At 49.2% G+C, this 10,055-nt stretch overlaps 5 protein-coding genes across 5 annotated transcripts; 2 read left to right on the top strand and 3 right to left on the bottom strand.

The window, feature by feature from the left end:
• Nucleotides 1–43: 43 nt before the first annotated feature.
• Nucleotides 44–2,945, bottom strand: GUITHDRAFT_101496 (hypothetical protein; the record flags this gene model as incomplete). The annotated part of the gene is made up of 15 exons (XM_005839975.1): nucleotides 44–106; nucleotides 162–205; nucleotides 252–303; nucleotides 350–418; nucleotides 462–576; nucleotides 638–697; nucleotides 745–779; nucleotides 1,179–1,206; nucleotides 1,255–1,341; nucleotides 1,406–1,514; nucleotides 1,563–1,614; nucleotides 1,664–1,726; nucleotides 1,772–1,818; nucleotides 1,876–2,404; nucleotides 2,469–2,945. 15 exons carry the CDS (start codon nucleotides 2,943–2,945, stop codon nucleotides 44–46), a joined length of 1,830 nt encoding a protein of 609 aa, XP_005840032.1.
• A 2,615-nt stretch (nucleotides 2,946–5,560) lies between these two features.
• Nucleotides 5,561–5,909, top strand: GUITHDRAFT_64779 (hypothetical protein; the record flags this gene model as incomplete). Its single annotated transcript, XM_005839974.1, has 2 exons — nucleotides 5,561–5,671; nucleotides 5,715–5,909. Coding segments are annotated over 2 exons (306 nt in total), but the record flags the coding sequence as incomplete, so codon positions are not given.
• A 319-nt stretch (nucleotides 5,910–6,228) lies between these two features.
• On the bottom strand, nucleotides 6,229–7,466 carry GUITHDRAFT_101494 (hypothetical protein; the record flags this gene model as incomplete). The annotated part of the gene is made up of 7 exons (XM_005839973.1): nucleotides 6,229–6,241; nucleotides 6,295–6,449; nucleotides 6,494–6,577; nucleotides 6,630–6,770; nucleotides 6,824–6,937; nucleotides 6,988–7,122; nucleotides 7,413–7,466. 7 exons carry the CDS (start codon nucleotides 7,464–7,466, stop codon nucleotides 6,229–6,231), a joined length of 696 nt encoding a protein of 231 aa, XP_005840030.1.
• Nucleotides 7,467–7,686: 220 nt separating this feature from the next.
• Nucleotides 7,687–8,298, top strand: GUITHDRAFT_150508 (hypothetical protein). The gene is made up of 4 exons (XM_005839972.1): nucleotides 7,687–7,823; nucleotides 7,904–7,958; nucleotides 8,018–8,082; nucleotides 8,133–8,298. The coding sequence occupies exons 1-4, from the start codon at nucleotides 7,698–7,700 to the stop codon at nucleotides 8,193–8,195; spliced, it is 309 nt and encodes a 102-aa protein (XP_005840029.1). The 5' UTR covers nucleotides 7,687–7,697; the 3' UTR covers nucleotides 8,196–8,298.
• Nucleotides 8,299–8,406: 108 nt separating this feature from the next.
• On the bottom strand, nucleotides 8,407–9,123 carry GUITHDRAFT_150507 (hypothetical protein; the record flags this gene model as incomplete). Its single annotated transcript, XM_005839971.1, has 2 exons — nucleotides 8,407–9,022; nucleotides 9,074–9,123. Coding segments are annotated over 2 exons (591 nt in total), but the record flags the coding sequence as incomplete, so codon positions are not given.
• Between the last annotated feature and the right edge of the window lie 932 nt (nucleotides 9,124–10,055).

Genomic DNA, 10,055 nt, shown 5'->3' with positions numbered 1-10,055 from the left:
GAGGGGAGGGAGGGGAGGGGAGGGGAGGGAGGGAGGGAGACTGTCAGCCTTGCATCTGTAGTGGAATGTCGTCTCGGATGCCTTCTCTGATCAGTTTTGCTCCTTCCTGGAAAGACCACGATTCAGAAAGCCCTGCTACGTCAATTTTGCTCGATGCAAACCTTGCATAGGACATTAACGATCCCGTTGGGAAATAGATTCATGTCTTCGTCAAGTATGTCATTGCCACAAAGATCTTGTTGAGGCATCACCAGCAATCTTGTTGTCGAGGAATTTTTCGAGGTACTTGACAGGCGGCACAGTCTGCATGACAAGGTAAGGTGAAGGCTATTGAAGAGCTCGATAGCACCTTGAGGGTGAAATCTCTTCTTTCCTTCAAAGATGCAGAAACAAAATGGAAGATGGACGAAATCTTCTCCTGCCCAAGGGTCACGCGCACAAACCAAATCTCATTGCCCTACATCTCCGTCGAAAGTCCCTTGGAGGAAACACCCGTCGCCGAACCGGATTCTGATGTTGCCCGGCTCTGAGATGTTCTTCCTAGTGCTATGACGAGCCTCTCGCATCTTCCGTGTCCTACGCAGCAAACAGCCTCATCAGAAGACACCGCACTGCAGAGCTCGCAGACTGAACCCACATTAGCTGAGAGCTCTCCTCGTATCGTCGTTTGTTGCTCTCAAGGCAGAGAAGCAAGTCTCTGCGGCAACCATCAACCGGGTGGACCCAAAGACAGGAGGAAAGTACTTAGCATTGAAGTCGTACACCTCCTCGGGATAATCCTGATGCCGAAGTCACGTCTGATCACTCTGTCTCTGTTCAAGTCTACCTCTGCTTGTGGTTTGCCGCTACGATCTGCTGGCAGGAGGATTATTGGATTTCTCGATGCATAGTCGGGATATCGCGAAATAATATCCTGCTTGATCGCGCCCTCATCAGACAACAAAGAAATAAAGGAATTCCAACGACTTGTTCCGTCGCTTTTGCAAGCAGTGGATCCATTTCGAGTTCTTAAAATATGTCACATTCACACAAGTCACATTCACAAAACGTCGTGATAATATATGTACCGACTGATGCCGCGGCTTCTCGAATCAGAAAGAGAGGGTAATCGTCTGGTAACACAAGCTTTTCTGCGTCAAAAAGTAAATCAAGTTGTATGGAATTTCGCAAAACTTCACCGTGACCGTCGTGGTAGAAGCCAACAGACTGAGGAGCAGCGAGTCAATCGGGCTAGCAAGGGGGGGATCTGTTCACCTGTAGATAGTTCGACACTGTGGAATGTAAACATCCAGACTCTGCGTGCATGTGACCCTCACATAGAGGTATAGCCTGTCATACGCTCTAGAAAGTTTTCAGAAGATGGAAGCACAATTCTGAGATCCTGCTCTCCAGGTGACTCGATTACCTAGGAATAATTCGTGAGTTTTCCAAGACAACAGCAAAAATTCTTACTCGAGTGAAGATGCCATGTAAGAGCTGAAGAGAAGATAATAAAGTGCTCACTTTCTCTTTATCTGCAATGAATTCAGTTCCGACTGAAAAACCTGAACGGCCCGAATCACCTTTTTTCGCTGAAACAAGTTCTTTCAACTTCTTTTCACTCGCCAACGCAGCCTGGTCCGAGAGAATCAAATCAGGGGAAAGAAGGTGTCTGAAAGCCTACTTGTCGGATGTTGAGTTCATCATCTGCAACTTTGTTCATCGCCTCCTTGGCTTGTTTCAGGATCTAACAACCAGACATCAACCACTTCGATCACTTGTCATATCTCACCTCAGACATCGCCGAGTCTCTTGGATCTACCTTCTCAGAGTCACTGTCTGTCAAGAGCTTGAGTCAAACGCAATATGGGGAGAGGAAACACAAGTGGAGCAAACCTTGAAATTCATTATCATTCTGTGGCCAAAGAGTCGGGCTCGGCCGCTGATAGGGTTTCCGAGCACCAATAGCACCTGGCGGACTATTTGAAGACTTTCGAATACCGCTTGTACATGGGAAATCGCTGTTTGGTTTAGCTCCGCCCACTCTTGGGGATTTCGACTGTTGCTGGGCGTTTGAATCAGAAGACTGCCGCCTGAGGACTTCCAATGCATCCCTCAGCTTCGCAGCATCTTCGAATCTCAGTTCACTCGCAGCCTTCTGCATCTCCTTCTCCAGTAGCTCGACACGGACATCGCCGCTTGCCCGCAGGTCACCGCGGGCATCCTCCTCCACGTCCATCGCATCTTCATGCCTCTCGTGCTGGCTCCGAAGGCGAAGATCATTCATCGCTTCCAACGCAATTCTCCTTGAGTCTCTCAGAACGGTGATGTCACAGATCCGCTGCAGCCGGAGCTTCTTTTCAGTTCCCGAGGACGCCAGGGGGCCGATAGGTTCGAGCCCTATGGATGAGAGGAACTCCATCACCTGTGGTGAGGCATGCGCAGTCAAGATGAAGAGATATCGAGGAGAAATCAGTAAGGTGCTGAACCTTCTCTGCTCCTTGCGGCGATCCCGGACCGGCTATGCGTTCTTCCATTTCGATCGAGTAATGTATGACAGGCTCGCGAGAGTTATCTTGATTCCTGTTGACTAGCATTTTGATGGTCTGATCCATGATGTAGATGACAGTGTCATATGCCAGCAACCGGGCCTCTTTCTGATGAGTCAAGGACAAGAACGACAAGAACGACTCGAAAGCGTTCCTTTGCACTTGCCCCTCCTCATTTGGACCTCCTCCAGTCAGCCGCAGAGTCTGGACGCCATCCGAAAGACAGGCCCCGAGTTTCCTTGTGGCTCTCCTTCTCCAACCCGGTCCTTCTACGCTCGAGCGTCCAAAATTTCCATCACGGGAGCCGGCGAGTGGTTGCGATGTTAACAGGACTACAACGGCTATCACGATGAGTCTCGTTATGGCAGATCCCCCCTTCATCTTTGCTCCCATCATCTTCTCCATCTTCATCTTCATATCATGCTCTCTCACTCTCACTCTCACTCTCACTCTAATGTCTGCATTGTCTTCGCCATCGTCGTATAGTTCCTCCTCCACTTGTCTGCTACAGGGGGTCGCAAATTTCCTTCTTTTGTTTCCCTGATGGGAAAGCGCGGGGATGCGGGTCAGAAAGGGGGAGGGTACTGTCGGAGTAGCCTTGGCGGGACCTCACAAGAACATCATGGCAGAGGGTAAGGCGAGGAGGGGGTGGTTGGGGGGGGGGGAGGAGGAGGAGGAGGATGGACATCAACACAGCACAGGAGGAGGATAATGATCAGGAGCAGAGCAGGAGCAGGAGCAGGGGGGAGGAGGGAGGAGGCACAGGTGCAGCAGCAAGAGCTGGGCAAGCGAAGGAGATTTGAGACATCGACGATGACAATGAGAATGATGAGATCGAGAAGGTCGAGGAAGTTGAGGTTAGGCTACTAGGATGTGGACGATAAGGACGATGAATACAAGGACGAGGACGAGGACGAGAGTGCGGGCGGATAACAGGAAGACGAACGAGTGTGCGAGCATTACGTCAGTGCTCCCAGAATATCCAACCTATCCTCTTCTTCACATGCTCACCTATCTTGCAGCTGAACCGTCCAGGTTTATGATGTTGCTGGAGAGCCATCAGCCAGAGTTTGTTCTAGAAATGAGGTGAGAAGCTAATGGGCCGTTTCTGTTCGAGCTGATGATTTCAATTCAAGCTCTGAAGACGATTTCTTCACTTTCTTGAAAGACGCCAGGGCTCTGGTCAAACAGAAGGTCACCGGGTTCCTGTGGTTCGAAGAAGGAGGCAAGAAGAGGAATCGAGTAGATTCAGAGATTTCACATCAGCTGTTCGTCAAGCGTAATGTGTGCGTTTGTTTCTTACTTGGATCTGATGTTTATCCAAGAAATGAGAACAAGGCTTCTTGAAGATCTTGAGGCAAGACCGCCTTCTACCACTGGACATACGAGCTCGAGGCTGGAGGCTGTTGTCAACACCGTTGTTGACGAGAGAAAAGATCTCATGAAGATCAAGCAAGATATCATTATCATCGCACAGGCGATAGGTACTGTTTGCTTCCTATCCATGAGTGGGTCACCATGACTTTTGCTGCAGATGAAAAAGACCCAACAGCCCTTCGAGAAGAAAGAATGAAAAAGCAGAAAGAGCTTATTGCATCTTCTCAAAGCAGCCATAGCAATTCAGAAAAAGCTAGGAATGATTCCATAAGGTTCAAAGCATTTTGATGATTGCGACAAACCTCTAAAGAGCTTCAGGAGCATAACATTGAAAATTTCGAATCATTTACCGTACGCCGATGAATCAATTATAGAAGTCAAATTCCCATTCAACATTGAATGGCCCGAATTGTGCAATTTGCTAAAAGAAAGATTTCGGAAGGTCGCACATTTCAGGTAAGGTTTGTTCTTCCACGGACGATAAGTTGAGAGACTTTTTGAAGGCATATCAACCACAAGAACGAATGGACGGAAATCCGGAGCGCGTCCTCCTTCGAAAGGTTTCGGAACGAAATGAGAGATGAATGGACGGAGAATGGGTTGACTGATGGTGTCGTCGATGTCGACCTCATCCTGTATGTGTTATGATTGTGAATCTCTGCCTCACGTCTGACATTCGTCATCAAGACTCGGAACAGGGTCCTTTTCACTGAGGGAGGAAATGCGCATTGGAAGCATGATGTATCAGACTCACGAAGTAATTCTTTAATAATCATTTTCTTCTCCACTTCTCCTCTTTCCTCACCTTGCCGGATCTACTATGGCCGGATCTACTATCGCTTTCTGCATCTATTCTTTTAGTCCCCTTTGAGGTTTCAAGTTCTGATGCCTTTTCCCCAAAGGCGTTGAAGAGCAGTATGATATTGATGAGTCTTCTTGAAGAATATCGGGACGACGAAACTAGGGTCCTGGATGAAGTGAAGAAGGCGGTCAAGGCAAGTTCCTCTTTCATAATGTTGCTTCTTATCATCATCGACAAAGGTGGCAAAAGATCACGAGCGGCTGTCACAAGAATCAGATGACTTGGGGAAAACCCCGTTGCACATCGCTGCGGAGAGGGTAAGACCGAGAGCGCATGGCTGCCTGTTTCTTGTCGCATCTCATGCAGTTAGCAGGGTTGGCACCTGTTTGTCGATGCCCTGCTCTCTTCTCCTCCTGAACTGCGAACCGTCCTTGTGAGCAAGACCGATCTCAGCAATCGCACGGCCCTGCATTACGTGAAGGAGGGGATGTCAGCGGGATCGCTGCTGGGTGCAGGAGCAGATCCCTGTCACAAGGATTCCTTCGGCTCTACGCCCCTGCACTCGATCAAGAAGCCCGAGGTTGCGCAAAGGTGAGGAGTAGCTGACGTCAGACTGGTGCTGTTGATTCCTTTTCCTGTCAGACTGATCCGAGCGAGACTACACGGCGCCAAGCTCGACCCGGACGTCAACGTTCAGGACAAGAAGGGGAGGACAGCCTTCAATTTCCACGTGTCTTGCAACAACCGGGAGATGGTCCAATGGTTCCTTGAGGGGTGAGACAAGACAAGAGGATGATTGTGATGTCTAGTGACCACTTTGACTAGAGAATCTCTCGTCAACAGCGACAAGGAGAAACTAGACGTCAACCTCGTCGCGGCCGATGATGTTGGAAGGAATGCACTGCATTACGCAGCGATGAATGGCAACTTGCCGATTATGAAGATGCTGTTCAAGACTGGACAGGTCTCTCTATCTCAACTTCCGAAACCTCCTGACAGCTCAACAGTTCCAGGTTAACGTGCAGGATGACTTTGGTATGACTCCCCTGCATCTGGCCTCCAGATCCAACAGCGAGGAATGCGTGCGGAATTTGATTGAGCAGGGAGCAGACTGCATGATGAGAGATGAGACTGGAAGGAAAGCATTCGATCTCTCGACATCAAAATCCGTGAGGCATATTTTGCAAACTTCATTCCAGTGATACAGCGTTCATGGAGCTTTCAACTTGTTTTCATTCACTTAGATAGCAAAGTTTCTTAATTTAACATGGATATGTACATGTACAATTTTCTGCCTTACGATGCATCAATGATGCATCTCCTGCCCTGACATCTGATTACAACTCTCCGGTCTACTTACCCCGTGCTGCGGGTCGAGGAGATCAGGAGCGCCGTTTTCTGACCCTCCACTGCCTCCTCTAGCGCGATGACTTGTGGTCACTTCCATATCTTTCAAGAGCTGTAGCGCTCCCTCTGCAGAAATTCTCTGCTCCAACCTCCTCGTCATCCTGCTAGAAAGCTCTATCCAGCACCTCTGACTGCAATGACTTCAGGGAACTGTCAGCGGAGAGCAAATCTATGGCACACCTCGGATAAGGAGAAAATGTCTTCTCTAGGAAGCCGCTGCTACTCAAGCTCCTTTCCGACGGTCGCTTCAAACAAGCAAGCTCTATACACACGATTCCAAGGCTCCACAAGTCGACTCTCTCATCGTAAGGTTGTGATTGGTGTATTTCCGGCGCCTGTCCAGTAGTGAGACAGTTCCAACCATTCTCTCACGGCTCACAGCATATCCTTCTGTTCCGACGAAGTTTGTCTTGAGAGCCGTCTCCCCACCCTTCATGATCCTAGCGCTGCCAAGATCGCCGACCTGAGCCTCTACCTGTCACCTCCCGCATCTTTATTCGCTCACCAATGCTCACCTTGATCGTTCCTGGTAGTTGAGAACCAGCTAAGAAGACGTTTTCTGGCTTCAGATCACGATGTACGATCCTCATCTTGTGCAAGAATGACACCCCGAGCAGAATCTCCGTCATCCACCGCCACAGTGTTGGCTCAGACAGCTGAAATCTTGCTCTCACAACTTCGGCAGCAGTCAGCGAGGCAGGCAGCAAACCTGCAGCTGATGTTTCATGGCGTGATCGACCTGATGCCGTAAAGTTCCCAGCGAGCAATACTCCAGCACCACACAGAAACATGGCCCGTCCGTGAAGAAGTCGAAGACTCTCACCTATGTGGAGACATGATGAGCAAACCAAGGTGATCTACAACGATGCTGACCAGGTTCGGATGCTTCACATGCAGAAATATTCTTGCTTCTTGGATGGTGTATGCAAGTTTGAGATTCATCTCTCGACTGTGCTTGAACAGGCTGTCGCATTTCTTGATCGCATAGCGTTGATGGTCCATACGTCCCTGTCAGAACAAGTTGAATGTTGTGTACTGCAGTAGGTGTCTGCCTGCCTGCCTGCCTGCCTGCCTGCCTGCCTGCCTGCCTGCCTGCCTGCCTGCCTGCCTGCCTGCCTGCCTGCCTGCCTGCCTGCCTGCCTGCCTGCCTGCCTGCCTGCCTGCCTGCCTGCCTGCCTGCCTGCCTGCCTGCCTGCCTGCCTGCCTGCCTGCTATCCCATCGTCGTTGCTCGACTCCCGGAACCTCATGTGATTCTCCCTCTCAGCGTTCTTAAGCTCAAGTGCCCTTCCTCCTTCACCTTGGCAACGACAACGTTGGAGCCGATGGCGAACTCTTCGTCGTACTCCTGCATGGCGACCGGAAGGCCCGATGGGCCTGTTGTAGCAACTTTGCGAGCAAAGTCAGAGCAAGCGAATAGGCACAAAAAAAGGCAGCAACATACAAATAGAGAAATGACTATCGATGCAGACCGTGAGGATCAAAGCTGAAAGCGATGCGCTTCGCCTCAGAATAAATTCAAGCTCGCCTCAGAGCTCACTGCCTCGCGTCGGCCTCAGGGGGCTGGAGGCGCCGGCTGATCGCGATGGAGGCAGCGAGGAGACCTGTGGCGGCTGCGCTTGCGAGCATGATGGAGAACATCAGAGGAAAGTTCAGTAACAGGCAGGGACATAGCTTTGGACGATTCCCCATGACATCCAAGAGAGGCCCTGTACGTGTCGTTTGATCTTGATTGTTCTCCTTACCTTTCTACCGCATTGCTGTAATGGTGATGACCTGATTTGCATACAGAGGAATTTTTACAAAGGAAAAGGAGCCAAGAGTACAGGATTTATTACCAAGCATGGTACGTTACCCGATCGATCTGCTGCCTGTCTCCTTCTGTCTGACATTAAATACTTGCAGGAAACTTTCATAGGCAGGAGCACAAGATCGAAGAATTGGTTGTCCCAGATTTCACGGACTGTGATGTAAGCAGGATTTGATTTGACTCATCCATGAAACTGAAACAGCAACACAGCTCAGACCATATGTTTCCTACAGAACGCCCAAGCTGAGTACCCTCAAGACCGATCAAGCGTAGATGTTCTTGTCACAAATAACATCTTCAACGGATGTTAAACGGTACCTTGCTATGGAATAAATCAGATTTGGTGTTGAGGATGGCTCAACAAACATCTGAGATGAGATGATGTGTTATTCCGTTCCAAAATTTCGTACTTTTATTCAGTCATTTTGCACAGGTAAATCAAATCGTTAAAAGAGAGGACATATCAATATCTAAATCCTCAGCTTTTGTTAACCTTCATTCTATTAAACAGTTCGACAGTGAGTTTGCAATCATTCCGTGCTGGATCCAAACGCATTCTTCAGAGACACTTGCGCAGTCAAAAATTGTTGAGCCATTTCCAGCATGCCCATCTCCCTGCGGAATCTCTCCTTCGTGTCTTGAACTTGCAGCAATGATTGCTGTTCGAGGAGAGGCATGTCCAAAACCTGGGCAACAGCAAACGAAAACAACCTTTGTCGTACGATTTCTGACCTTAGCGGTTTCTTCCCCATGTTGTATGACTTGCGCGGAGCAAGAGATTTTAGACTATCTTTCAAATCCAACTTCTTGCCGTAGAGTTCATTGGAAAGGGACAAAACTTGCTTGAGAGATTCCCAAACGTTTTCTTCCAGCGGTTTCAAATCCTCTTCAGTGTTTTCATCATCGATGTACTCCACCAATGCCTTCATATATTCCATCTGGCTTCCAATCCTCGTGACTTTGAGCACTCTAAATCTCTCATCACCCTCCCCCAAGGTCATGATCTTCCCATCAGGCTTGGTATCAAAACTGATCAGTCTCGCCGTTGTACCAACCTTTGCCCATCGGTTACGATCCTTGTCATACATCACGAATCCAACCTGACACTCCAGATTAGTACAACGTCTTCGAACACAAAAAAAATTCACTACCTTCTGTTTTCCTTCCCACGTCTTTGTAAAAAGTTGCCGGTATCTCATTTCCATGATGTGAAGTGGCACACGCGCACCAGGATTCAAAACCAAGCCCAGCGGGAAAATGCCGATTTCTTCCACTCTACCCAAAGGACGGGTCGAGAGAGTCTCCAAACTATTGCCGTCATCACTGTAGAACTCTACATCTTTGAAGTAGACGAATGGTGATTTGGAATCGTCTTCTCTGCTAGACATTCTCAACTGGAAAGGACGAACAGACTGCACGTGATCAAATGTCCCCCGCTTCGTGCAACTTGCGCCGGGCTTGACTGCATGTCTCTGAAACGCTGGAGAAGTGGCAAGATGATTGAATGCAGTAGTCTCATCAAGCATAACAGCAAGAATAGAGCCGAAACAGACGCGGAGGGCCTGAAAAGCCGCCATTCCTCGACGGCCTCGCTGCATGCTTCTTTCCTGAAATGCGATGAAGCCGTATTCATCGGTTATTCTTGTATATTCTTGTAACCACTATTTTAAAATCTAATGAGGGTATCACCCCTACTCATTCGTTGAAAGACTACCACAAGATTCATTGTCAAAACAAGGGGTACCCAATATACCCCCACCTGTACAAATTTCTTGTTGCGCGGGTTGGAACTCAGGAAGGGCCATGACAGGGCGAAGAGAGGGTACAATTTACCACCCCCTGGTCACATCTGAGGGTGATATCAGGGAAAGAGCATGGTTCTAAATCAGGTATGATGGGTAGGGGGTAGTCCGCCACATCTGTGGGGTCGGAAGCCTGAATTCGAACTGGCGGGGTGGTGCAGGGGTTGTGGGGAACTTTTGTACATCCCTGCATTGGTGAGAGGAGGGACGGGTAGAATTCACCTCGTAAACAGGGGTATATCGGACAAGGGTAGGGGATTTATATCAACACCCCACCCCCTTTTTTACTGGGGTCGGTACCGGCAGTCAGAGACTAGCGGCCCAGCACTGC

This window comes from Guillardia theta (assembly GCF_000315625.1).
Source record: "Guillardia theta CCMP2712 unplaced genomic scaffold GUITHscaffold_7, whole genome shotgun sequence".
NCBI lineage: Eukaryota > Cryptophyceae > Pyrenomonadales > Geminigeraceae > Guillardia > Guillardia theta.
This window is presented reverse-complemented; position numbering and strand designations above follow the sequence as displayed.

Excerpts from the sequence above, each read along its gene's own strand:
- GUITHDRAFT_150508 (XM_005839972.1), top strand. The coding sequence starts at position 7,698 with ATGGAGGCAGCGAGGAGACCTGTGGCGGCTGCGCTTGCGAGCATGATG. Across the intron at positions 7,824-7,903 it reads TGACATCCAAGAGAGGCCCT|AGGAATTTTTACAAAGGAAA; the intron begins GTACGTGTCGTT and ends ATTTGCATACAG. Across the intron at positions 8,083-8,132 it reads CAGATTTCACGGACTGTGAT|CTCAGACCATATGTTTCCTA; the intron begins GTAAGCAGGATT and ends ACAGCAACACAG.